Source organism: Oncorhynchus clarkii, chromosome 12 (assembly GCF_045791955.1).
Source record: "Oncorhynchus clarkii lewisi isolate Uvic-CL-2024 chromosome 12, UVic_Ocla_1.0, whole genome shotgun sequence".
In the NCBI taxonomy this organism is placed as follows: domain Eukaryota; kingdom Metazoa; phylum Chordata; class Actinopteri; order Salmoniformes; family Salmonidae; genus Oncorhynchus; species Oncorhynchus clarkii.
Window position 1 is genome coordinate 74492436 of NC_092158.1, and position 27546 is coordinate 74519981.

Here is a 27546-nt window from a genome sequence, read left to right on the forward strand (position 1 = left end):
GGGCTGTTTTTGTCTATACTCTATACAAAACATACCTATCTTCATTTTCATAACATAACAGTTCATGTTTGAAGTATATATTGAATATAAACACAGATCAATTCAGGAGCCAAATCCAAATATTCACATCTGACTCACTACTAGTCCCCCATCTGCCCTGCACATGACTGGAACTGTAGAGGAAAACACAGCCAATAGGAAGGGGTCCCTCATTCAACCTATTAGTCAGCTTTGGTGATTTCCTGCTTTGTTATTGGCCACATATTATGCCCTGATTTTAATGGTTTGCCATTTTTGTTTGTTTGTGCTGTGATTGGCTGCATTAAAATGGCAAACTCCCTGTGCGAATGTACACACACAGTCCTTTTTCACAAGGACAAAAGCTAAAACACTGATTTTGTCCAATACAGCTTCAAGAGAGGGAAAATTAGGGATGAAGAAAAGACATGTAGAGAGAGTAGGGAAAGAGAGAGAGATGAGAGAGAAAGCTACTGTCTTCTGATGCACCCATCTGTTCTGATAGTGCAGGTGGAGCCTCTATTCACTCAGCTCTGCGTGTGTGTGTGGAGAAGGGGAGGCAGGAAGAAAGCAGAGAGAAGGAGGGAGTGGGGGGATGGATCGAGGGAGGAAGGGGGGCAGTGAGATGGGAGGAGAAAGAGGGGAGGGGGGCTCCTGGTGATCTCTCCTGAAGGGGATAATGGGAGAGGAGCGCAGGGGCAATGGCTGCCGTGTAGTACCCTCCCTGCACAATTAGCCAATCAGGAGCACGCTCTGCCAGCCAGAAGGACGCATAAAAGAAGAACATTGCAGCAGAGGCACAGAAGGAGACTGCAAGAGGAGCTGGGAATATTACACACAGAGCACAGCCGAACCACAACACCCTCCCCTGGACACACCCTGTTGGGGATCACTGCTTCTCTTTTTTTCTGAACCGTCGCCCACGCCACTCGGAGAGAAAACTCTCCCTCATCATCATCCTGAAGAAAACCCCTTTCTCCTCATTTTCACCCTACAGAGGACACCTACCAATCTCCAAGGGCTGAGATTCCCCTGGTGAACATTGTCTTTTTTCCTTTTTTCTTTTTTTTCTTTTGGATTTGGACACGGCCTCTCCACAGTAAATACACAGGCCAGCTAATATAAAGACCACACAGATCATAGTATTGACTCAACCTACGGCTTGAAGACCTGCGAAACGAAGAAGGACCTAGATCACTCTCATTGTATGTCAAGAATGGTTACTGTACGTATGCCTCGTTTTTCTCTTCTATTTGCAAGGATGGTGGATGTTGTAGCAGCAGCATGCATTGCATAGGCTACATTCTGGAGCGCAGACCCTTTGTTTTCCACTTGATTGTATTGTACACAAACATATATACATGCATGCATATAGCCCTATGTATATATACACATATTGAATATGATATAATATGGTATATATGATAGGCTAGCTAGCTATAATAGTGGTATAAACAAACACACATGTATTACACACAATATTTATAAGCTATAGTGGCCTAAATAGGCTTATACTACTGCTCTCTCGGTTATGGGATATTGTCTTGACAAGATTAACGATCGATGCTGGCAATTAGTAATGTCATGCTGAGCAATGCGCCACGGCTGCCTGCGCGAGGCTCCATCCCTGCCTGCATCTTCGACGCTGAAGAGCAAAATGCTTTATTCTGACATTTTATAGAGGACTATATATTTGCTTATCATAGGCCCACTGGGCTATATCAAACTCCATGGCTGCATTATTTGTATACACATTTTTCGCAAGGGCGTAGGGGGCATAGGGTGCTGAGGCCGCGTGCGGCTGCTGCTGCTGAGCTGCGTAGAGAGTGGTGGGGGGGAGGAATGTCTTTCTCCGCCTGCCCTGCCTGGCACAGCACAAGGATGCTCGAGACGGATTTCTGAGACAAAACATGATGCCTCCGTGGCTGAGGGCCCATCGAGAGCAAGGCAAAGGAAAAGGGTCGAGTCACTAAGGGAGGGGGAGGGGGGGGGGATTACGGATCCATTGGTTTGGATTGAATCAGGCAAGTCAAAATTCCTAAGGGTTCTTGTTGCGATGCAACGGAGTAAATGGGATGGACATTTCAGAGGCCGCGAAAAGAGGGATGGCGACTAGCGTTTTCTTTTTTTACAATATTTTTTTTTTACCCATCCATCATAACACTTTTTTTTTTTTTTTTTTTTTTAAAGCTAGCGCCTATTTGAATCACGCCTGTTTGTTAACGGGTTTATGTAGCCTTAGCAGAGTTAAATTAGCCTAGCTCCTAGCCAACGGCCGAATTGGGCGTGCCTCTGCTGGACTCGAGCGCATAATGATGGCACGCGCTGGTTTTGGTCTCAAAGCTTTCATCTCCAAACATCCTCTTGACTTAATGACGCTGCCTCCAATTTATTCCTGTCAGCAGGTGGAATGATTTACCGTTGTATTGTTCTCATGGTCAAGTAAAACTGGCGTGCAAGGAGCAAGCTAAATATATAAAATATGATTAAATAACTAATTTTTATGCTCTATATTTATGCTTTATATAAAAGGCTAAATATTTATCAAGTATGATTTATGCCTATATTCTATCGTCTTAATTTACAGATTTTAATGGCAGGTGCAGGTAGAACCCCATTTTCTCTTTTAAATAATAGGCTACTACAATATCCAAAGGGATATAATAATTTGTTGCAACCAAAAACACAAATACGGCCATTTAGAAATTATACGCAATATAGGCCAACATAAATGATCGAATGACCATTCCATGGGACTTGGTAGCCTACTGCGATGGTCGTGTAGGCCCAAAATAAAATCTAGTAGCCTACATAATAGAGCACGAGCACGACCATGTTTATAAACTGAAGAGCAGACTTATTTTGCAAGTCCTAAATCTTTGAGATCATAATAATGCAGTTATTTCATTCAATAGTCCACTTGATAATTACTTAGACCTATAGCTTCAATATGTTTAAGCTGTCCTTATTGAATAGTAGCCCATTTCTATTTCATCAGTGTTTGCCCGTAGAGCTGGGCTAACAGGCAGGCCCAGAGCCCAGTCAGCGTCATGCACGTAGGCATATAGTTCCTGTCCACATGTTCCGCAGTCCTCCGTGAGCATTGCCTGTACCGCAGTGCCAAGCAAATAAAACAGTTGAGTCAGATAACCTTCCCGAGGCGCTTCCGCGATTCAAGGACAAGGACAGCAGAGGCCACCAAGTGTAAACGAGCCTAAATAGAACTGACGCTATGAGTTTATAATATAAGATGTATCATGTATTTACATGTATTGTCAAATGATTTCGTCTAGAAAATCAATCCACCAATGGAGTATGACTGGAGGGCTAAATCAGATTTAGCCTAAATAGATTTTGATTTATTTTGAAATACTCTATATTTACTTATTCAAGATGGCCCATAGGGAACTGAAATAGACTCGTAGGCCTACATAAGAATAAGAGACCTCAATTTCTATGTTGTTTTTATAGGCCGAATTAGATTTTTCCCTCTAATATGTCCTACAAATATATGTTGTACATTATTATTGTTATTATTATTATTATTAGGCCTATGACTGACTTACTGGAGCGAAATTATGTTGGCAATTGTGGCGTTCATTGTTCCGGGAGCGTCCTGCAGCCCCTGGCCATGACACAAAGCGCTACTGTTTACATTAATATTCATAGAGCTGCCATAGTCTCTGCGCGCGAGAAGAGGAGGAACGGGTGGCTCTTTTGTTTGGTTGTTTCAATACCTTTATTCAGCAAAAAGGCGCTCGGGGTTGTGAATTCCTACAGAGCGCACATGTTTTGTTTTCCCAAAATAAGGGGAAGGGGTAGAAGATGTTCTGTCATATAAATGCGAACAATTTTAAATGCGTGAAAAGAAGTGAATGAAGCATTTTGAAATGTCACAGAAAAGGCTCGATGGTTTGGACAATGCATTCTGGCCTCAAACGGAATCGCCTGAAAGCCACTCCCTACTTCAGCACTCTGGATAGCGCCCCTGGTTTCAAGGAAAGCTACACACACAAACACATTCACAGGGAATTTGCAACATGGCTTATGTCTGTCATAAAATGCATTGACAAACGGGGAAATTGTTTTAAAATATCACATTCTCCTAAAGAAAAAATATAAAAGATATATATATATATATAGACATAGGCCTATTAAAAATGTGTGTTAGTGCTGAGCGTTAGTTATGTAGTATGTAGGATAAGGTTGTGAGTGTTGGGCTGTGACTTGTGTTGTCCTGTTGTTTTACAGCTGCCACCATGATCCCTTTAAGCTGTAGAGAGTGTGGCTAATGCCTTTTGTTTAGGATAATCCTGTAATCTGTGTTATTTAGAAGGCCCATTTACAACCCCAGACTAGAATCCATTTGCGATTCAGGCCTTCCAAAATAATGATTGATGTATATTTTAAAAACCAGGGTGAGAAAGAGAAAAAAAAGCCTTGAAAACCAAGGCCTTTCTCTTGAGCCAAACCTTAGTTTAGTGAATCCCCTGTCTTTGGTGGTTCCAGGAAATTAGATTTTCAAATGTTTTTCCTCGTTTTCAAGTTACTCAAATGAGACTAATGCACTACCATTTTAGGTGGGTTGTATTGTGGTACAACAATGTCTGCAATAGTGTTTTACTGATGAGTTAGCACATGAAAAAGAGAACCCAACAACTCCTAAATAACATGAAATATTCAGAACCTAGTATTTTCTGATGGTGTTGTTGCCAACAGGAACTAACCTTTTTTAAATTCTCTCTCTTACCTTATCTTACTCAGAGATAGAGGTTATTTTCCATGACTCTCCCAGTACAGTGCGACTGCATCACCCATGAGTGACAGTGTTGTCACCAGTGGTAGCACTAACAGGAAGTGTGTGTAGCAGTAATATAGTTCCTCATATCAGTGGGTAGATAAGCCAAGGCCTCCTCCTGACCTCCCATTCTTTGCTAAGATAGAATTTGTTGATTTATTTGTTACTGCCACAACCTGATTCATTTTCTCTTGGGTTGATTTACAGATAACAATCTTCTGAGCAATGTTTTTTTATGCTAGGAATGTTCCTGAACACGAAAAGAGTCGATGCCAAGCACATTTGACATTATCAGAAGAATCTAATGACAAATCCCTTTTTAGAATGTAGAGAGCAGTCTTGACTCCAATGTATGGACCTGTGTTTGATTCCCATTGGAAACACTTAGGAACAATAAGGCCTAGCGTGAGAATCTCAGTTCCATCTGAGCCCAGTCTTCTGGCTGATACAATTACAGTGATTTCCGTAAAGGGTAATCACATCGTATGCATTGACCTTTATCGGGACATGACAAAAGCTGGCCTGAATACTGTATGTGGCAGACTGCTGCTTTTCCTCTTAGGACAGGTCTTCATCTTCCATTTGTAGGAAAGCAACAGCAGTCATGAATGTAGACAAGGGGAAAGCCAATTTGAAGAAGACGACGCTGCCCGTATCTGTAGATTTGGGTCATGTAATGTTGCTGTGTTTTGTAATTGAGCATTGTCAAGTGTAGGTGATCTGTGTGCTGTGCTCGCTCCACTCGTCAGGCAGAGAGAGGAGAGGAGGTAGGGCTCTGGGGCTCTTGTTTGCGTGCGAGTCTGGGTCCATGTGTAGGCGATGCTGAGGATGCAGTCCATTAAATATTAAGGGAGATCTCTCAGGTCCTAGAAATAGAAAAAGAAAGGCACATCTAGTGCCGGGACAAGGAGAAGAAGAGCTGGCCCAACCAACAGTAGAAATCTGAAAGTGTTGGGGGTTGTGTGTTTAATGCGTTTGTGTCTGGTTACTCTCTTTGCTGTCATTCATCATGATTAGCAACAGAATTCATGAACAGAATTAGCCTATCAGAGGTGGGCTGGTTGGGCCTTTATCTATGACCTGATGGGTTATTGCCTACATCCTTGCCATATCAGTACTTGGATATTGTTATGGATGTAGTTGATCTTTTCCACTCATTTCTTTGTAAAGGCTAACATGTTCTGATGAAAATTACGACTTGTTCTATTTGTAGCATCCTAAAAGCACTCTTCTGTTTTTTTCATCCTCCTGCTTGTTGGCATGGAGATCTCAGGGTGATGTTAGATGTTGCTTGTGTCAGCCAGTCTCTCCATCTGTGTCTCTGTGGCCAGTCTGAGCCTGGGAATTATATCACTTTAGAACTTGTCACTGTGGATGCCTGGACTGCCACACTGAGGTCTATTTCAGTTGACAAATCACATTTGCTGGGATTCGGTGTCTTTCTGCAAAGGGCTGTAATATTTGGTCCGTTCTGTGACAAATTCAGAAAATTTTAGTATTTCCTTTAGTTTCGGACGTTTGTGTGTTACATGGTGACACATATTAGATAGATGCATTTTATGAATCTATTTATCATACCCATGTGGACTATTTGTTCTTTCCCATTATGCATGAAGGATGATCTTTTAACTGGGCATTGTAGAACCTTCTGTCCATGTTCTGTTCCAGTGCAGTCCCTAGATCAGCAGATCATACCGCTCTAGTCGAGACCAAAGAAGCCCATAACATGTGTATTGTATGATGGATGGCTAGTCGACTTTGCAGCAGCTCTCATGTGCTTCTTAGATATGTGTGTTTGCAGTGTTTTATTTTTAGGCTGTCATAATTCACTCCCTTTCCCTCTCCCGCTTCCCTCTCCCTCCGATGTTCTCTCCCTGTCAATGTCAATTTGACTTAAATATATTCTCTGCTTCCGCAAAGCCATCGACCATTAATACATGGAGAAAAACAATATCTGCCCAACAGAGATGGATTATGTCGTTCTCTCTGCCTCTATCTTTCAATCCGCGCACGCATGCACGCACGCACACACACACACACGCACAGACAACCAAAAGTCAGCCAGCCATTAGCAACAGTCTTGAAGCCGCTGTTACCTGGGCAACATGGTTCAAGGTACAGCTCAAGGCAGAAATCAGGTTAGAAGGAGAGAGAGAGACAGAGACAGAGGAGAGAGAGAGACAGAGAGGGGCATGAGCACGGAGGGGGGAAACAAGATGGGGGGCACTAAGAGCACAGGGCTTGGGGAATATCATCAAAGCAATGAATGCTTTTAGAGTAATATGTCCATAGCAGGGGAAAGGAACACTACTCAGTCTCCTCCATTAAGTTGAATGGATAAACATCAAAAGAAAACCCTGCCACGCAAAAGGGAAAATGACGAACATAGACTATAACCAAAACAACAGACAAACAGTAGTAAAACTGCTGGTAATATTGTATCTTCCTCAAATAATTCTAGAATCTTAGGCTACACTGTGAGACCTCTGGATCTTTGGCGGTAGACGCCTTATAACACCCACCAGTCAGAGACCTGCAGTCACCATGCCAGCCAGGCTCACAGATACCAGCCTGAATAATGGTACTTATTTAAACCACACTTCCCAGGTACACTATACCAGGAAATGGAACAGGGAGCCAAAATGAACATTTGTATCAGTTTGGGTGGAGCCCAGGAGGCCAGTAATACAGGGACAACATCTCTGTACTAGCTTGTTTACACAGTCTGTCAACAGATAATATTCTAGACAGAATGGTGAAAAGGAGGAGTGGATGAATGGAATAGATGGAGCAGGGAGAGAGGGAGAGAAAAGAAAAGGAGAGATAGCAGGAAGTTTAGTTTCTGACCTGCACACAGCTGTTCCATGAAGACAATCCCCTGTGGGTCAAATGAAGCAACATGGTGTACTCCAGAGCAACACACAATGACACCAACACACCTCTAGTGGGCACAAATACTCACTCACTCCATCCACTCGCACAAACAAGTTTGAGTCGGAGTCACAAACACACACTTACAAAAGAAAGTGAGCACACTAAAAGCCAGAATGTATTTATGGGGTTGAAACGTTCCATGTGGCTACATGACAGCCTTCAGAGACGTTAGGCCTGAGCAGATTAGACCATGTCACTTTCTCTTTTGTCTGCCATGTCAACCTCCCCGTCCCAAAGCCCACTGCCCCACCTGCCCACCACCACCAATACTTAGGACCCTGTAATGATGTAATGCTGTTTGACCCTGTGGCTGGATGGATAGATGGAGGCTGGGGGATGGGAGGAGGAAACAGGGGAAAAGGACTGTGACATCTGCAGGGCCAGAGGCAGCGAGAGAGAGAAAGAGCGGGGGAGGAGAGAGGAGGGGAAACTGGGAGGGAGAGAGAGGGGTCTGTGTATAGTCTACTGCTATCCCTGCCTCGTATCCTTCCACCCCCTCAGCTGATGTCTGACCTCTTCCCTAGCTGACAATGACAGAGCGGACATTCATTCAATGAGTCTATATTAAAGGCCTACTAACAACAGCCCACCATTACTCTACTGTGTGTTATTACTGCGGATGTATATTATTTGTACACAGGGTTCTATATTCTTCCTTTTCCTCAGCAGATAATCAGCACCATGGAAACCCAGGTGTCCAACGGTCCGAGCGGAACCAGCCTGCCTAACGGGCCAGTCATCAGCACCAACGGTGCCACAGACGACAGCAAGACCAACCTAATCGTCAACTACCTGCCTCAGAACATGACCCAGGAAGAATTCAAGAGCCTGTTCGGTAGCATCGGAGAGATTGAATCCTGCAAACTGGTCCGAGACAAGATTACAGGTATTCATGATGCTTCAGCAGGTACAGTTGATGAATAGACAGACAAACAAAATCTATTTCTAGTTGGAGGATAACAAATAATCACATACAGCATATGTACCTGTAGGTACAGTTATTTTGGTGCAAAAACAGTTTCTAAAGGACCATTATCGATATCTGTTTTCAACGATTTAGGCCAGAGTTTGGGCTATGGGTTCGTAAACTATGTGGATCCCAATGACGCAGACAAGGCCATCAACACACTCAACGGTCTCAAACTGCAGACCAAAACAATTAAGGTAAGAGCACCTCTGCTTCCTTTTCAACCTGCGCCACTCTCCATCTTCTCTGCTTCAGTACGCTGCGGAAGACCAGGAGAAAGGCGGGGAGCAACTCAAAGAAAGGGAAAGTGGCGAGAGAGGCAGAGAGAGGCAGAGAGAGGCAGACGTGACAAGAGGGGAAGGAGGAAAAAACAGGAGGGGTCGCAGGAACAAAGGAAGTGAGCAGAACAAGAAATGAGAGAGGGAGAGTGGAGAGAGTGGAGAGTGGAGAGAGGGAGAGTGGAGGTCAGAAAGCAAGGGGCTAGCAGCATGCAGAGGTGATTGTGATGGAAATGTAATCAGGGAGTCTCACTGTGGGGCACGGGGGTCAGTTCAGGCTCCCCCATCTGCCTCCAATCTGGCTTAATTAGGGGGCTTCTTTGTCCCCAATATGGATGGGGAGGGGGAGGAGGTGAGGGGGGGGGGGGGGGTGCAGATTAAACACTACTCCATCCGTCCCTCCGCCCCCCCCTCCTCCCACCTGATCAAAGTAGATCATAGATTGGGATAAAGTGCAGGCTTAGTTCAAATCAGACTTCTGAAAGACTGGGGCAGAGAGAGTCAACAGCATCAGGAGGTGGGTTGGGCTTTTGGAGTTATACAGTTATACAGCAATCATATTGTTAATCATTATTTCTACAATATGTTTTAGTTACATTAGTGTACAAATACACATATATTGTATTTAGGGGGCAATAATGAGATTATTACTACAGTTAGCAATATAATACCAAAATTATTGGGCCGATATAAATTACAGAAAATGTATACATTTTGTGGTTGTTATTAATGTTGTTGTTAATGTTGTTATTGCAATTGTTAAAATAAATAAATGTTGATATTATCAATAGGGCTATTTTGAAAATCAATTAATATTATACAGTCATAAAACAATGACCAAACAAATGTCATATTTTCACCAAAGCATTGTAAGATGGCGGGAGGGGGCAGGAGGAGTAAAGGGTAGGGAATAGTTTGGGGAGCAGAATGCCAATGGCAGGATTAGGGGCCATATGGGCTGCAGGCACCATCTGTACTGTAGGAGAGACAGGGAGAGGGTTAATTATAGGGTAGCCTCCGCTACCCCCCTCCCATTCTCTAGCACCCCCAATCACTGCATCACACACCCTGTCCACACACACTCTACACAATACTGGAGTCCTGCACACTCACTGCACCATTTAGAATGAGGACAACTTTATTCTCTAAACTCAATGGGTCAAATACACCCATCGGCTATGTGTTGTGCAAGGTATGATAATGCTCTAAATGCTCACTCTCAGTAGAAATGCCCCAAACACATTCATTCAAGTTATACTGTACTTGTATATGTGAGTATGTGTTTATATAATAAGGAGTTAATGTTTTAGTGAGTTGACAGTCAGGGATGCTGTCTTGTGATCTATTTATATTGTTTGCTGGTTGCCAGTGGAGCTGTTCTCCCTCGAGGCTGGAAACAAAGGAAAGAGGCAGGAGAGGGAGGGGAGATCAGCCTATCTCTGGCAACACTCGCTCCCTCTCCCTCCATCCGAAACAAACAGACAGACCACTCACAACAATGCACTGACTCTCACTATCTATCATACTCTCTCACTGGCTTTCATACACGCCAACGCATGAATGTGTAGACATTTTCATAATCAATCTAAGTCACACTATAGTCTCACCATAGAATACTAATGTTAATTTTGCACAACGGTGGACACAATCAGTCACAAATTGTTCCAAAAAACAGTCTCACACATTGACAAAAAAGACGAGTAAAATTAATATTCATGCATGCTACAGAGCCAGCAGCATACCACCCTGCAACACCACCCTGGTTTGCTTCTGAAGCTAAGCAGGGTTGGTATTGGTTGTTCCCTGGATGGGAGACCAGGTGCTGCTGGAAGTGGTGTTGGAGGTCAAGTAGGATGCACTCCTTCCTCTGGTACAAAAAAAATATTCCAATGTCCCAGGGCAGTGATTAGGGATATTGCCCTGTGTAGGGTTCTGTCTTTCGGATGGGATGTTAAACAGGTGTCCTGCCTCTCTGTGGTCACTAAAAGATCCCATGGCACTTATTCTAGGGGTGTTAACCCTGGTATCCTGGCTAAATTCCCAATCCCCATCTTATATTTTGATCATTCATCCTGTAACTATTCCCCTAGGTTGTTGCTGTAAATGAGAATGTGCTCTCAGTCAACTTACCTGAGTAAATAAAAAAATGACTATATGGTTTTATGTACAGTAAAGATATGGGAAACCTTTGATTTGATATCAGTGTTGAAATGTGTGTTTCTTTGATGTGCTGTAGGTATCGTACGCCCGTCCCAGCTCAGCATCTATCCGTGATGCCAACTTGTATGTGAGCGGTCTGCCTAAGACCATGACCCAGAAGGACATGGAGCAGCTGTTCTCCCAGTACGGACGCATCATCACCTCCCGCATCCTGGTGGACCAGGTTACAGGTACAGCCTTAACTCACTTCTGGCACAACTGACCCCTACTCTAACCTACTATTAGCCTATTCTAACGTACCCCTGACCTACTTTAATTCTACTCTAACACACCCCTGACCTACCCTAACTCTACTCCAACATACCCCTGACCTACCCTAACTCTACTCTAACATACCCCTGACCTACCCTAACTGTACTCTAACGCACCCCTGACCTACCCTAACTCTACTCTGACGTACCCCTGACCTACCCTAACTATATTCTAACGTACCCCTGACCTACCCTAACTCTACTCTAAACGTACCCCTGACCTACCCTAATTCTACTCTGACGTACCCTAACTCTACTCTAACGTACCCCTGACCTACCCTAACTCTACTCTGACATACCCCTGACCTACCCTAACTCTACTCTGACGTACCCCTGCCCTACCCTAACTCTACTCTAACGTACCCCTGACCTACCCTAGCTCTACTCTAACGTACCCCTGACCTACCGTAACTCTACTCTAACGTACCCCTGACGTACCCTAACTCTACTCTAACATACCCCTGACCTACCCTAACTCTACTCTAACGTACCCCTGACCTACCCTAACTCTACTCTAACGTACCCCTGACCTACCCTAACTCTACTCTAACGTACCCCTGACCTACCCTAACTCTACTCTAACGTACCCCTGACCTACCCTAACTCTACTCTAACGTACCCCTGACCTACCCTAACTCTACTCTAACGTACCCCTGCCCTACCCTAACTATATTCTAACGTACCCCTCACCTACCCTAACTCTACTCTGAAGTACCCCTGACCTACCCTAACTCTACTCTAATGTACCCCTGACCTACCCTAACTCTACTCTAAACGTACCCCTGACCTACCCTAACTCTACTCTAACGTACCCCTGACGTACCCTAACTCTACTCTAAACGTACCCCTGACCTACCCTAACTCTTCTCTAAACGTACCCCTGACCTACCCTAACTCTACTCTAACGTACCCCTGACGTACCCTAACTCTACTCTAACGTACCCCTGACCTACCCTAACTCTACTTTAACATACCCCTGACGTACCCTAACTCTATTCTAAACGTACCCCTGACCTACCCTAACTCTACTCTGACGTACCCCAACTCTACTCTAACGTACCCCTGACCTACCCTAACTATATTCTAACGTACCCTTGACCTACCCTAACTCTTCTCTAAATGTACCCCTGACCTACCAAGGACTTATCCTTACCTACTCTAACTTACCTCCCCCTAACCAACTGTAACCCTACTCTAACCTTTCCCATCTCATTGGACCAAGTCAAAGTCATGACTCACCCCTCCTCACCCCTCAGGTGCTAACATTAGCTTGCTTTCTGACCCCGGAGCAGGTATATCGCGAGGAGTGGGCTTCATCCGGTTTGACAAGCGGAACGAGGCAGAAGAGGCCATCAAGGGCCTGAACGGCCAGAAGCCCCTGGGCGCAGCCGAACCCATCACGGTGAAGTTCGCCAACAACCCCAGCCAGAAGACGGGCCAGGCCCTGCTCACCCAGCTGTACCAGACCGCTGCACGTCGCTACACTGGCCCTCTGCACCATCAGACTCAGCGCTTCAGGTACTGCCCCCACCACCACCCAATCTCCGCTCTGACCTGTCTGTCATCTGACCCGACACACCTGCCCTGCTGGAACGAGCACTACGGCGCTCGCTCATCCTATCTTCCTCTCTTTCTCTCCCTCTTTTTTCTTGACTTTCTTTTAAACTGCAGCCTCATCCCTCCATTTGGAAAGGGACCAGATCCAAATAACAGCACAAAACCAATGTAAGAGACCCCCAATGTATCAAAGCACAAATCAAATGAAAACAAAGCAAAGTGCTCCAAACCAGTCAAATAACATAGTATCTACTAAACAAGATGAATAAATTACATTTAAATGAATAAGACAACGCAGATCTCCAACACACACACACACACACACTTATCTGCACATTAACAAACTGATTTGCATAGTGCGTTGTTGTGGTTCACAAAGGCTAGGCCATGCGCTCTGTGATGGGTTGCTGTTGGGATAGACAGATGGCTCCTCTACAGTACAATGAAGGGGAAGGGCGCCCTCTGGAGGCCAGCTGGCAGAGGAGCAGAAGCTGCATGTTAAAAAGCCTTCCTCCTCTCAGTCCTCACCACTAACGTCTCCACCCCCTTCATTTCTCCCTCTTGCGTTGCAGACTCGACAATTTACTAAACGCCAGCTACGGAGTCAAGAGGTAAATGCCAAAGGTGTACTTTGTAAAAAAAATAAAAAAAAATATTTAAAAAAAAATACATCCATGCCTAACAAACTTCAAACAAAGTGACTGGAATACCACCTGCTGCCTTCACCTTGAAATGACAGATTATGATAATATTCCCTAATTCCCTATTCACACTGCCCATTAAACTGAGAAGTTATGTAACAACCAGTCCAGACAGTAATACAAATCTAAATATGCTAAGCAGTGTCTAGGGTTGTCTAACAGCAGGGTATTCTGGCATGGCTTTGTTTATAATCTTTTGGTTCTTTATTTTGGTTTGATTACGTAATGGAACTGATGTGTGTGTATTTCTTTATGAACTAACATTATCAGTTTCGGTTTTGCTTTAATGTCCCCTTTATTCCGCCAGCATGGACATACCAGATTGCGTTTGCGTCTTCTTCTTTTTGCTCCAATTTTCCTATGATTTGATTCGAATTTGCTTTCATCCCTCTGTAGGTTTCTGTGTTTTGTTCAATATTGTGATTTCCGTTAAACATTGGGATTTCTGTGTCTAATTTTTGCAGAGGCTTTGGTCAGCAGAGACTGTGACTAAAATATGCAGAGTGTGGGTGTTTGTGTGTCATAGAAGCACAGTGTGCTGTTTTGTGTGAAAGCAGGTAGTCTGGAACCACTGTGGTGCCCTGCCCACACATATATTCATCTATCTACTCACTGCAGAAAAAGTGAGGATGGAGATCGATTGGGTCACCAGACAGACTCCATGCCCCTCCAACTACCAAGCCTTCAGCGCATATCATAGCTAGAAACATGGCCAGTATATAGAGAGATGATTGCTGTGTGGAACTTCAGAATGACACCCAATGTAGTTCTCCCTCTCTTCTTCCTAGGTTCTCCCCCATCACCATCGACAGCATGACCAGCCTGGCGGGAGTCAACCTGACCGGGCCTACCGGAGCCGGCTGGTGCATCTTCGTCTACAACCTGTCGCCCGAGGCTGACGAAAGCGTCCTGTGGCAGCTGTTTGGGCCCTTCGGCGCCGTCACAAACGTCAAGGTCATCCGTGACTTCACCACCAACAAATGTAAGGGCTTCGGCTTCGTCACCATGACCAACTACGATGAGGCAGCCATGGCCATCGCTAGTCTCAACGGCTACCGCTTGGGAGACCGCGTGCTGCAGGTCTCCTTCAAGACCAGCAAGCAACACAAGGCCTGAGAGAGAGAGCTGCTAGCTGACGCCAGCTCCTTCAGCCAGCAGGGAGTGCCACTGAGCTCCCTGTTACTATCACTCTACATGGGCCTGGACTGAGTCTCTCTCTCCCTGATGCACACTCACCTATACACATACATGCACACACTATCAGACATACACACACTATTAGACATATTTACACATACAAACATACACAAAGTCTGAGTTTCAAACAAATACACTAGTAGAGTTTTTCTTTTCTCTTTACACAATGCTAGTCCTTCCCTACGTTTGCCTGGATTGAATTAGTAGGGGTGCGTTGGGTAGTTGGTCTCTGGGGGTGGGGGTAAGAGGCCTCGATGAGGGAGACAGTCTAACGAATGTGACAGAGAATGTGTGCTGAGTGCTTTGATTGAATTCAGGCAAATAATGACAAAAACTGCTGAAACAAAATGATCAAAAATCTAAAATGAACTACAAATATGTGCAATTTAAACCCCAAACTCTTACCCCACAAACTATCCCATTATCTTGCTGGAGAGAGTGTAGTCACTTCTTTTTTTTTACACTTGGGCATTTTGAATCAGTGATTTTTTTAGATCAAAGAAAATGAATTAAAAACAGTGTTCTCTTATATACGTATATTAAAATATAACTATATATTCAATATTTAAGGTGGTTATAATAGCCGAGTATGTAAGCATTTTCTAGAAACTTTTACTACTGTTCCTGGCTCAACATTAGGTAGGCTGTGACTAGCTTTAGTGCAGTTGCTCTACCCTATTAAGGACAGATCCAATATGATTTAGGTTATCAAACTGAACAGCTACTGGTCACAAAGACAAGCAGCCTGAAGGCCACCAGAATTACACCCTCGCTACACAACACAACACAGTCACACATCAGCCCTGTTAGGGGGGAAACAACACTAGAATACTGAACATCACTGACATCTAAGAATCTCCCTGTATTTTTTCACTCTGGTTCTTCTATCCAGAGTAGAATGGATGGATTCCACCACAAGCAGAGCTGTCTGTGTGAACAACGTAGAACATTGTCCCAGCTAGTGTTCCCATGGAGACAGTGTTCATGTACAATTCTCTGAGAGACTAGGGACTGTGAGTTTAGAGCAAATCACAGAGCCACTTTACCAAAACACCCAACCAGATATAACACCCCTCCAAGGGAATGAGAAGGTTTTTACAATTCAGTGGAAATGATTGGCCTGGCTAGGTAGACTCAACATCACCATTACGCACAGATCAGATCGAGAGGACGGTAGTTTTGACTTAGGTTGAGATTCCGTCATGACTCTGAGCAGTGATATCTCCTCACTGAGTCCTAGAGGGTGAGACAGCTTCTTGCCTATTCCTCAGTTTACTAAACACTCCTCAGTTTCCTTCAGACCCCATATATGACACTTTATAGGAGCTCCTGAGAATCCGTTTCTATTCACTCTCATTGTAACCCTGCCTGCCCTGTCAAAATAGAAGAAACCAAGCCTGCAGAAACCAACAGTGACAAGTTTGTTCATCTCACATTGGAAACTCAAAAAGTTATTTTTGTTGATTTGCAACATCTGATCGGCACTATCACCTAGCTGGAATTTAAAAAAAATCAACAAACCCATGGAAATAATTTATGACACCCCTTGATGAAAATGTAACGACAAAATAGTCTTGGTTGGTTAGTCTGTTAGAAACATCTGATAAGACGTTTCATGGGGAGAGATATGATTACAATATAAAGACATCTGCATATAATAGATTAAATAAGGTAAAGTGTGTTCAAGACATTTTTGCTTTTCTAAATAACGCTGTGTTAGCCAAAGAGGACAACCATCTCTTTGAAAGGATTACTTTAGAGATAAATCTATTTTTATACATACAAAATGAACAAGACCTTGTGCTGAATTTTTACAGATTCTTAAAACTCTGAAAGACTGGGACACCGCATGGCTGTATTTTAAGCCCTTTGATCTTTGAGAGAGGGAGGAGCGTGTGCATGCCGTGTATAGGTGGGGGTCGAGGGAAGGGGGCGAAGAAGAAAAGTTTTATCTCACACAACCTTACTTTTTCAACCACAACCTATAAACAAACTTGAAATAGCAAAAAAAAAGAACATAAACAAAGACATCGGAATAGAACAAATACGCATCAGCACAAACCAATTCACTGATTAGGAATCAAACGTTACAGAGACAAATCTGCATTACTAATACTGCCATCTTTGAGTGTAAACTAGACAAACACATATCACTTTCTCTGAAGTTGTATACAGTTAGTGTTGCTTCAATGATTGTACAGTGAAGTGTTATCGCTTTCACAGGAGACACTTAAATCAGGCTGCAGTAAAGACAGTCAGTCGCCCAATGATTTGTCCTCACAGACACCTTGGGCTGGTTCGAAACAGAAAGGCTTGAAGTAGATTCTCAATGCAAAGATGATTAGGTATATTTGAATGAAGATTTAGCCAAAGAATTTGGAATATGAGTGTCAATAAGAAATAATTCAGTCTATACTAATTACTAACTGCTCCCCTGATAATTATTCTATAAACCATTATCATTTATTGCATGAAGATCCCTTATCATTTTAAATCCCCATAGGGCTTGCAGAAATATCTGTTGTTCATATCAAATTATATCAGAATGAACTAATATCTTTTGGTTAACATATCTGTTGAGTAGATATAATTTAGCCCATTTGCACAGGTGCTTACCACAAACCTACAACAATGTATACAAAGAATTCACCTTTTAGCAAAAACAACGACAGTTCCACACAAGTGTCTCTTGAACCTCAATACTGTAATACTCACACCATCCGCTCACAATAGGAATCCAATACATCAGAGTATGACAGCATTGTTTCAGTTTAACCCTATGCTCTTCCACCGTTACACCCTCAGCCTCTAACTCTGACCATGTCATTTCTTACTGTGCCCCAGTAGTATATTGGTGGTGTGCCAACCAAAACAAACATGAAATGTCATACATTAACACCCTGTCATAATCTAACTCCACACCTCCCTTCCCCATTCAATTAGTTGTGCCCATACTCAAGAGAAGGTAGCACAGTAGGACTGATACAGCATCACTTTAAGAGACCAGATGTGAATCTTGGGAACAGAACAGCAAATAGGCCACGTTGCTGACCTGCAGTTGAAGTAGTCCCACTGGTGATATGGGGTAGAGTCCCAGCCCAGTTCCCCCACACCCTAGACCAACAACAGGCCCTAGGCCACACCCTAGACTAGAGCAACAACAAACTGTCCCATCTTACACAGCCAATACAGAGACCCTCTTCTCTTCCCACACCTACATATGGTAGAGAGCCAAGGACAATGGCAGGAGACAAATGTACTGCACCGCTTGAGCAACAAATAATCATCTAAAAAGACAAAAAAACTTTCCTATGGAACAGTAAGTGCAATGTGCTTTGTTTTTATATTGACTGAGAACAAAAAGATATATATATTTTTTAAAAGAAAAAGAAATTAAACATCACACTGAAATGGTTTGCGGAAAAGGCGGAAGGATCAAATGTAAAGAAATCAAAGTGTTAATTCACCGATTCATTAAAGAGAATCAAACAAGCACCGATGGAGAGCTCTGAAAATGTCCACAATCCCAGCCCCGGATTAGTGCTCTGAACATGCAAGCTAAAACTAACCGCATATTATTATTGGGTGAATAAAAATAGCAATTTAATTGAAAAGACCTTGAAAGGGATACTGTCTAATATATCATCAGTTTTAGCCCACGTCGATTTTAGAATATCATTTTTCCTGTAATTGATTGATTTTTCTTTTACATATCAAGACTCACATGTTAACTTTGCGTATTTGTGTTGTTGACGTTACCATATAGGACACATGGGTCCAAGATTTTATTTGGTTGCTTTGATTGGGTAATTTATTTTTTCATTCCATTATTTAATTAGTTGCAGTTGTTAGTGTATGCAGATTTTAGACTTAGTTAGAATTTTATTTCAATCAAAAATGTGTTCAATTGTGTTTGTAAAAGTCTGTGGTAGCTTTTGTTGCGACATAAATAATTTAAACAAAAAATTCAAGATAGCGCCAACAAACTTGTATTATTTGGGCGACTTTAAGCTTGTAGTTTTAACTTATTGTTAACTTAAAAACTATTTATTATTGCCTCGTATAAAGTATGTTTTGTGTATATTTATGGTTTATTTCATTATATTTGCAAGTTTAAAAGATTTTAAGTTTGCCAAAATTGTGGTTACATTTTCTTTCTTAAAAAGGGAACAAATAGATTTAAAAAACAGCTTTAGAAGTACGATTTGGAAATGTTCTCCATAGTCAAAGAATGCACTGCTATATTTAACTAATTGAAGTGTATAAACATACATGCTGTGTGCTAGATGTTATGCCTTTACTGCCTGTGTTCTGTTTGTCTTGTTAAATGAAAACCTTTTGATTATTTAATCTAATCACAGTCTTGTTTATCCAGCCACTGAGAACCCTGGGGAGTGTCAGTCAGGACATGGGCTGGGCCTGGGGTGTGGCCTATTGTTGGCTCCAGGGCGGAGCCTGGACCTTAGGCAGTGCCTGAGGCTCCATGTGCACTCAGCATGCTTTCCCTCCTACTGCTGATGAACAGAACTACTGTAGTTATTAGAAGGACCATAGTACAGAACTACAACATGACATCTGAGTTCTATGTACAGTAGTTCCAACAGCAGCCAGGAGGAAAGCATCGTTGGGGGGGTTACTCGTATAGGAAAGGGGTCAGTGGTTCTTCTGTTTCTCGACCAACTGTATTTTGTGTCTATTTATTTAGAAGAGGGGACACAGAGTAACTTAGTGACGTTCTTCTTACAACATTTTCCTGGAATGGTAGAACAAATCAAAGGAGAAAAATGATCAAAACAGATCTACTGGCATCAATGTATCAATGTCAGTAGGAAGATATCAAAATCTCATACTTCCAAACATGACCAAATGAACAATGACAAAATGTAACAAAGAAAATAAACCTTTCAGTTTAGGATATTTATTACGGGATTTCAGCTGAAGACGCTTGAAGACTTTTTCATGGAATTGTTTAATTATTTGTACTTTACATGCCAGAAAAAATAAAAGGTTACATCTCTGAGTGACCCATGTTGTTTTTACAAGATGACATTGAGTGTTGTCGTTTCCAGAGGGTAACAATGCAAAACCATTGATGCGCATAAGACAAACTGCCCACCATCGTCATAATGCACATCATTGGCATAATCTACTGTAGTATTGGAGCACAGTTAACAATATACTGACTATCCTGCTTAGATACAGTACAACTCGATTGGCAAAGTAGCACATAGGAGAAAACAATTCAGCATACTCAAATTAAAGGGAATGACAACTTTTTAAAATCTAATTGAAACACTAACCCTAGACAAACAAGTTAAAGCAACAGACAAGTAGGAGTAAAGAACAAGCAACCATTTTGAATCTTCCAGTTTGTGAAGCCAGAGTGCAGCAGCTGGTTGTTGCAGAGAAGGGAGGGAGGCTAGCATGTAGTCCATAAAGAGAAACCTGAGAGAGAAATGACTGTTATTTTCAAGCAGAATTCATAAGAAATCCTCTCAGAAACAAATGGTTCTGATCGATTGGAAATGTAGCACAGTGCCTTACTTCTCATAAATTGTTTGCTTTCGCTGTTGTGAAATTACCAACTTGCCCCTTTTTATGTAAAAATTATCAAATACATGTGCAAGGATGTCCTACGAAAAGACTGGCTCCTTGCACAATGCATGTCTTCCTCTGTCCCTCTGGCCCGTTAACATCTTCTGTTTCAATGTCTTCTCATTTTCCTGCTTGCTTGTGCCTCCTTGCCTTGTGTACAGTTGCTAGCTAGTTAGCACTTAATTTATTTTGTATTTTAAATGTAACCTTTAACTAGGCAAGTCAAAAAGAGACAAATTCTTATTAACAATGACGGCCGACACTTATTTGAACGGTTTTAATTAAGCTACTCGACCCGATGAGGGAAGTAAGCATTATCTAGATTGGCTCGTCCTACTAGGTGGACTTGAATGCCATATATGTCAGATCTTTTTGAAGATCCTGCACAAATACAACTATGTGGGCTGGAGCCAACAGTTGATATAATGATTCTAAGTTAGCTAGTGAGAGCCAAGCTCAAATCAGACATGCAGAGCAGAGTGATGATTGAAAGACAACATGAAGTAAAAAAAATAATATATTAAAACAATTATGAAGGTAACTTCTCCCCCCAGGGGTTGTTGTCCATAATTATAGTGTACATGATTAAACAATCACCATGCTAGCCCTAACATGTTGAGTATTTATAAGAAGTTGATATCCACATGTAATTATAAAGTACTCCACTGCTCTATAAGTCCAATGGGCCTGGCTTGTAGCTAGCTACCTGTTGGTGGGGAGCACTACAGCTCTGTGTGTCCGTGCAGTACTTCGTCCAGGCTGGCTGGCTCCTGGCAAACGGCGGGGGTGGTGAACTCCATGAGGTACTCACAGCGACTGGGCTCTGATGTGGACATCACCACCGTCTCCTTCCCACAAGTCAGCTTCACCTGACCCACACAGAGAAACAACATTAACCCTTCACTACATTCACAGGACATGTCGTGGGTCAGCAGTACCTCAAGAGTAGGGACCTGTACACTAAGCGTGCACAGATTGTGTGAATTATCATGCACGTTCCCCCACCCAGCACCGCATGAAACATGATTTGACTTAATCCACTTCATATGCTCAGCAAATTAGAGTGTCATAAGACTGTCATAAAGGTACAACTTTGGGCTGGGAGGGAAGTGGACTGGAGAATATAGACTTACTGTGGTGGACCTGTTGGGGCCCTGCCAGCACCCCTGCCCATGGTCATACTTCATCACAGAGTATAAATTCTCTTCAGGACCAGCCCATTGTCCCCACAAGCTACAACAGGGAGAGACCGCGACAGAGAGAATGACCACTAACATTCCTAACAATTTTAGAAGGACCAGTCATTTGAACAGTTAAAGGCTCCAGTAAAATGAAGTGAAGAGGAGATTCTCTTACCCAAGGTTGGTCTCTGATCCCCCAAACTTAGGTTTCTGGGAGACCCTATTGAATGGACACAGCCTGTAGATGTACCTGATGAAAAAGAAGAGGGGCAGAGTCTAAGATTTAATCTTTGGGCGACTCAAACAGTTTCACATTCATATAAACAGATTATTTCTCTCTTGAAGGCATAGACACACTATGGGTATTTACAGAGACAGATTAAATATACGTACTCGCTTGTGGATAATTCGTAGCACTGGCTGTAGAGGTATGCAAATTCTGCACTTGGCCCAAAGTCAAAGCCAATCTCCTTCTCAAGGTTCCTGCAGATCCAAATAAATTCAGGACCACAGATTAATGATTGACGTGCAGACACAGGGTGCATTCATTTGCGTTTTCAAACCTAATAATAAAAGCTGCACTTGTATGCCTGTCGAGCATCATCATGAGATGTTTTTGTGTTGCAAGGACTAACATACAGTTGTTGCCAAAGCCAGCAGAGATTAAGCATTGTGGTTGCAAACTCACTTCATTTGATCGTCCACTTCCCGGAGAGCCCTCTCAGCTTCATCAAAATCATCCCTGGCTTTCTGGGCAGCTGAGGAACAAAGACAACAAAGCACAACCTCAAAAGGACAGACCAATGAGACATACAATTCCACAGCACAGAAAATCACAATTCAGATATTTACGCTTAAAATTCTGAACCCCCTACTTTGTATATTCAGTCAAACACAAATTGTGTCCCTGTTTAAGGTAGTGTGGGACTAAGTAGTGTGGGACTAAGGCCGGATTGTAAAACAGATGACTGTATGCACCATCAATAAGGATCTGGGTCTCTGTGTCGTACGGTGGCATGGACACCTCATCGTCCTCTCTTTTCTCTGGGGTCTGCACGGTGGGAGGGACCTGATAATTAAACACGCGTTATGTTACTGGGACAACTGACCACCCAAGCCCTCCAATACTAGCCTAGCTCAGGCCCTTCCCCTCCAATGTGAGGATTTCCAACTACCTTCTCTTCCTCCTCCTCGTGATCATCATCTTCCTCGTCATCCTCCACATCTTCCTCCTCTCCAGCATAATCCTCGGGGTAGTGGTCAGAGTCATGGTCAGAGACAAAGTCCCTGGACTCCTCCTCCTTGGGGGTCTCCACTGGGGCAGGTGGCTCCGACAGGCCCTAAGACACCCACACGGTCACATACCACACTTATATAGCCCATTTCTCACAAACTGCTTGACAGAAACCCAGCCTAGACACCCAATCTGAGGCTCTAGGATAGACCATTGAACATTCAACTAGGATATGGAAATGACTGTATAACATAAGAAGTCTTCATAACATAAGTGCTGACCTCTGACAGGTACTTGTCTTTGATGCCGCTCCACACAGTTTCAAATGTAGACGTGTCCACTTTGCCTGCTCCTCCCAGCAATCCCTGTAGGAATGGATTAGGAAATCAGAAAAACGGTAAGACGTCTATCTTCAAATAATACATAAAAAAAAAAAAATCTTAAGACGTCTTACCAAGATAAACTAACTGCACTGGCAGATCATGTGCTCATTTGAACCTACAAAAGGCTCGATACAAGTCAGAATATCTTGATACAAGACAAATTATCTTCCTGTATTTTCTGGGCAACTCAAAACAAGTAAATGCAAATGCTTTGAGTAAGCAAGATCATTTTGACTTCATTAATATGTCAACCTGTGTGTAAAATAAAAAGGAATTAATGTGAACCTAACTCACAGCAAAAAAAGCTAAAGAAAGCAATCAAATGTTATTTGTTGCCTAGACTTTTCTGCAAATGACACTCAAGTCTTGAGAAAAAAAAAACAATACACTAATATTGCAGTCAGCCATGACAGCCTTTATAATATAATGCTTGTGACCCCACACACAATCTAAATATTGCACTTGGGGAAAAAAAAACATCTTAAAGTAGAAATAGAATGAAACAACCTGGCATTCTATTATAGTGGCCACTATTGTAGACATTGATCAAGTGCACAAGGCTAAATGTGTGCAAATATAATGTTCACCAAGTAAAAAAATTCAATAATCCCCCCTCACTCACACGTGTCACTGTCAAGTTCAACACAAGAAAAGCAATCTCTTTGGGCTACACTGCACATTACTGCATTGTACACCTTCTGCCTGTGGACATCTGTTCTACAATGTGCCAGCGCAGCATGAGACCCTTTGTTGGCATAATTGATCTTTCAGGCAGAGAGTACACCTGCCATAGCCCTTTTTATCCACTATATTGAAAAAGTGAGAAAGCGGGAAAGTGTGTGGTGCTCCTTCCACCGCTATAGTGGCATCCAGCTTAAGCCAGGCCCAGCTACACTTGATTAACAAGCAAAACAAGCAAAATTCTCTCATTGGATCTACACAAATCACATAGGTCACCTATTTTGGATTCAAAACGGCAAATTTTGCCAAAATGACACTAGTTTGCATCCCTGTAATTTACTAGTGTGATAGAACATCTTCTCTTGACTTGAGGGGGAGGAAGATGAGACATCTCACCTGAGTCTCTGTTTCTGTCAGAGAGCCATCTGAATCTGGATCCAGCTCTAGATGGGACTGCAGCTCAGCCACAGAAACACTGGGAATAACAAAAACACCCGTATTAGTCACTCACTGAATCACACTGAAATAGCTCTGAATATATCCAACGCTGACAGTTACACACACTACACACTCACTAGCCATCTGCGTCATCATCCAGCTCCAGAAAAGCCTCAGCCATTCTAGTTTTGTCCTTCTCCATACGGATGAATTCTTTTTGTTCTGAAACAGACAAAATCAAATCACATACAACTTAGAAAGAGAAATCTTCAACAGGACTTTTGTAATTGACTTCCAAATCAAAGATGTTGAAAAACCTATCTGACTGGAGAGACGATTAGCACTGGGCATTTCACAACATTTAACAATCTGTCTTTTAACTATAAGAATATACTTAAATATCTTGGTTTTACCGAACAGCACAAAAGTACCTTTTTTTTGTGTGAAGAAAACAAATACATTGAGAGAATTTATGATGTGCATAGGTTAAAAGCAGAGAGATAATGGCTTCCAGTGTAATACCAGAGTACTTACCCTCCCAAGACTTCAGGTGGCGCTCTTTAGCCTCTTTCTCTGGATCCTCCGCTGTTTCTTTCACAGTCCTCAGAGCCTCCACCTTCCCCTCCAGACCCTTCTTACTACCCTGCAGCTCAGTCAACTTGCCCTGCACAAACACACGGATGGAAGTATTTACAAAAACCCTTTGAAACATACAAACATAAGTCTTGTCATTTCATGAACACGTTCAACGGCAAGGATTTATACCAATTGCTCTATATATGAAATGGTCTCTGTATATTCCCTAGCCATTTCCTCTGCCTAACCAACCCCAAATAAATCTACTACCCTTTGGTTGGTTAGTCGCTCACCTGTTTGTCCTCCTGTCCCCTTTTAGCTTCATGTATCAGTTGTTGTTTGAGCATAAAGCCTTCCTTGGTGATCTCTGCCATTATCTGCAGACTCTCCCTCTCCTTGCGCCCCATCTCCCTAGGGGTCACACAGCCAACCCAATCAGTCTTCACACACACATACTGGAGGAATCGTTCACCAACACAAAGGCCAATGTTAGTGTTGTAGTCAATATTAAATGTTTGCAGAATGCTGTACGTTTTACTACTGCTCACCTGCAGGTGTTTTGACAAGTGGCACCACTGTTGTACTCGTCTGTCGTGTCACAGCAGTCTGAGGAGAGAACACTTCATCAGCACACAGCAATTACACACACAACCACAAAAAACTCTGAGAGAAAGGGACGACTAATCCATGAAAAAAATACTGCGACAATGTCCTTACCACAGATGCCGTCGTTGATCCGGGAGGAAGGGATGAAGGCGGGTCTGAAGCCAGCGTTGGTGCAGTGAAAGCTGCCGTTGGGGCAGGCAGCAGTACCTGTGAAAAAAAATGCAAAGACATTCATTACAGTCAAGACCTTAGTGATAAATGTGCACAGAAGTGTGTAGTGTCTTGATAGTGGGTTCAGTCTGGCTTTACTGATGAGAAGTGAGCGATACTGTACCTGGTTCATCCGAGCCATCCCTGCAGTCGCAGTAGTCATCGTTGACCCGGTCAAAGGGGATGGTGCTGGAGCCGTCCAAACAGGTAAAGGGCTTGTTCTGCTCATAGAACTGTCTCTCTGTCAGGATCGATGGGGACAGGTAAGGGTTGGGTACATAAGAGCTCATCTGAGAGACAATGCACACCTACCAGGTTAAAATCCATGCTCACAATGGGATTCTGACAGCTAGAATAGCATAGACTAGGCCTACCTCACTGGCTGTGATAAGAACCATCACGTTATTTGTCTGAATTCGGGTTAGAATCAGATGCCAACTCACTTGATTGTGGTACTCCGCGTGGACGTTGGATCTCCACCGCTGTGCCAGTGCCCATGACCAAAGCCAAGCTCGTCAACAACAGTAGAAGCGCACAAGACATGATGCAGTATCAACTGGGACCAAATACACTTTCAGGAATTCGCGGCGCTCCTGCAAACATAACTCAAGGTAATAGACAAAGTACTTGAACCCAATACAGCTAGTCCTCAGACGCGCCACCATTCACAACATTGAGACAGTCGGTCCCATATGAAACCTCTGATACAATGCGTTAGAACGACATTTTAAGAATAATTTAGTCATAATGCAATGCATGCAACGATAGGTAACGTTAACTTAGCAAGTAACTGTTAAGTTAGCTGATGAAGGTCTACAGTAGTAGCAGCTAGCTATCAGCGGCCTTGATTTAACGCGGGAAAACTTCCTTTTGAACAATATTTATGAATGTTGTACATGCAATAAAGTATCATGTTCACAATAAAATGGTAAAAACACTTCCACAAATGGTTATTTTCGAAGTAAAATATGACTAATCATTCATTACCTCTCTTCCGCAATGCTTCAGGAAACGTCTCGTGCACTCATGCACTATGGTATTTTCTTCTGATTGGACTAGCTTTTGTATCGGACCTGTGATTGGAGAATACTTGTGGCGCGGTCCATGATGGGTAATGTGTTGGAAGCAGCCATGTCAGAGAGGGTGGAGAACCTCTTTTGGCCATGTTATGTGGATTTGAGGTAGCAGACGTGTCTTTCAAAATACTTCGTATTTTACTTAGTGGTATAAAGTACACTTTTCATTTTTTTGCCTAAAATGACATACCCAAATCTAACTGGCTGTAGCTCAGGACCTGAAGCAAGGATATGCATGTTCTTGGTACCATTTGAAAGGAAACACTTTGAAGTTTGTGGAAATGTGAAATTAATGTAGGAGAATATAACACGGCTTGGTTGGGTTGTGTATCGGACGACGCATGACTTTCAACCTTCGTCTCTCCCGAGCCCGTACGGGAGTTGTAGCGATGAGACTAGATAGTAGCTACTAAACAATTGGATACCACGAAATTGGGGAGAAAAAGAGGTAACATTAAAATCAATTTTAAAATAATAATAAAATAACCAAATACTACCATAGTACTCTTTTACTGGATGACTTTCACTTTTACTTGAGTCATTTTCTATTAAGGTATCTTTACTTTTACTCAAGTAAGATAATACGGTACTTTTTCCACCACTGAAAATACTTCATCATTATAAGAGAGGTAGCTATGATCAAGG

The 27546-nt window shown here is 42.8% G+C and overlaps 2 protein-coding genes across 20 annotated transcripts; one reads left to right on the forward strand and one right to left on the reverse strand.

The window, feature by feature from the left end:
- Window positions 1-819: 819 nt before the first annotated feature.
- Window positions 820-16947, forward strand: LOC139421271 (ELAV-like protein 3). 18 transcript variants are annotated; one of them, XM_071171985.1, is made up of 8 exons: window positions 820-1243; window positions 8417-8636; window positions 8811-8914; window positions 11232-11385; window positions 12756-12984; window positions 13138-13191; window positions 13596-13634; window positions 14513-16947. In XM_071171985.1, exons 1-8 carry the CDS (start codon window positions 1226-1228, stop codon window positions 14838-14840), a joined length of 1146 nt encoding a protein of 381 aa, XP_071028086.1. In that variant the 5' UTR covers window positions 820-1225; the 3' UTR covers window positions 14841-16947. The 18 variants fall into 18 exon arrangements, with proteins under 18 accessions (XP_071028086.1, XP_071028084.1, XP_071028083.1 ...); XM_071171983.1 differs by having other exon boundaries at window positions 8420-8657; XM_071171982.1 differs by having other exon boundaries at window positions 8420-8636; window positions 14492-16947.
- Window positions 16948-19072: 2125 nt separating this feature from the next.
- Window positions 19073-26880, reverse strand: LOC139421270 (glucosidase 2 subunit beta-like). Of its 2 annotated transcripts, XM_071171974.1 has the most exons (18): window positions 26813-26880; window positions 26269-26418; window positions 25950-26066; window positions 25727-25822; window positions 25558-25615; window positions 25303-25420; window positions 24968-25097; window positions 24571-24655; window positions 24392-24470; window positions 23213-23296; window positions 22873-23037; window positions 22676-22766; window positions 22386-22455; window positions 22091-22180; window positions 21873-21947; window positions 21650-21749; window positions 21223-21385; window positions 19073-20366 (listed from the first exon to the last, which is right to left on the reverse strand). In XM_071171974.1, the coding sequence occupies exons 2-17, from the start codon at window positions 26366-26368 to the stop codon at window positions 21239-21241; spliced, it is 1605 nt and encodes a 534-aa protein (XP_071028075.1). In that variant the 5' UTR covers window positions 26369-26418; window positions 26813-26880; the 3' UTR covers window positions 19073-20366; window positions 21223-21238. The 2 variants fall into 2 exon arrangements, with proteins under 2 accessions (XP_071028075.1, XP_071028074.1); XM_071171973.1 differs by lacking the exon at window positions 26813-26880 and having other exon boundaries at window positions 19078-20366; window positions 26269-26785.
- Between the last annotated feature and the right edge of the window lie 666 nt (window positions 26881-27546).

Bases quoted from the DNA above. Each gene is read 5' to 3' on its own strand.
- LOC139421271 (XM_071171975.1), top strand. The intron at 11,386-12,755 runs GTACAGCCTTAA...CTGACCCCGGAG, and splicing joins CCTGGTGGACCAGGTTACAG to CAGGTATATCGCGAGGAGTG. The intron at 13,635-14,491 runs GTAAATGCCAAA...CACCCAATGTAG, and splicing joins GCCAGCTACGGAGTCAAGAG to TTCTCCCTCTCTTCTTCCTA.
- LOC139421270 (XM_071171974.1), bottom strand. From the start codon at position 26,368: ATGTCTTGTGCGCTTCTACTGTTGTTGACGAGCTTGGCTTTGGTCATG. The intron at 22,767-22,872 runs GTAGTTGGAAAT...TTTAATTATCAG, and splicing joins ACGAGGAGGAGGAAGAGAAG to GTCCCTCCCACCGTGCAGAC. The intron at 21,750-21,872 runs GTAAGAGAATCT...TCCCTGTTGTAG, and splicing joins GGATCAGAGACCAACCTTGG to CTTGTGGGGACAATGGGCTG.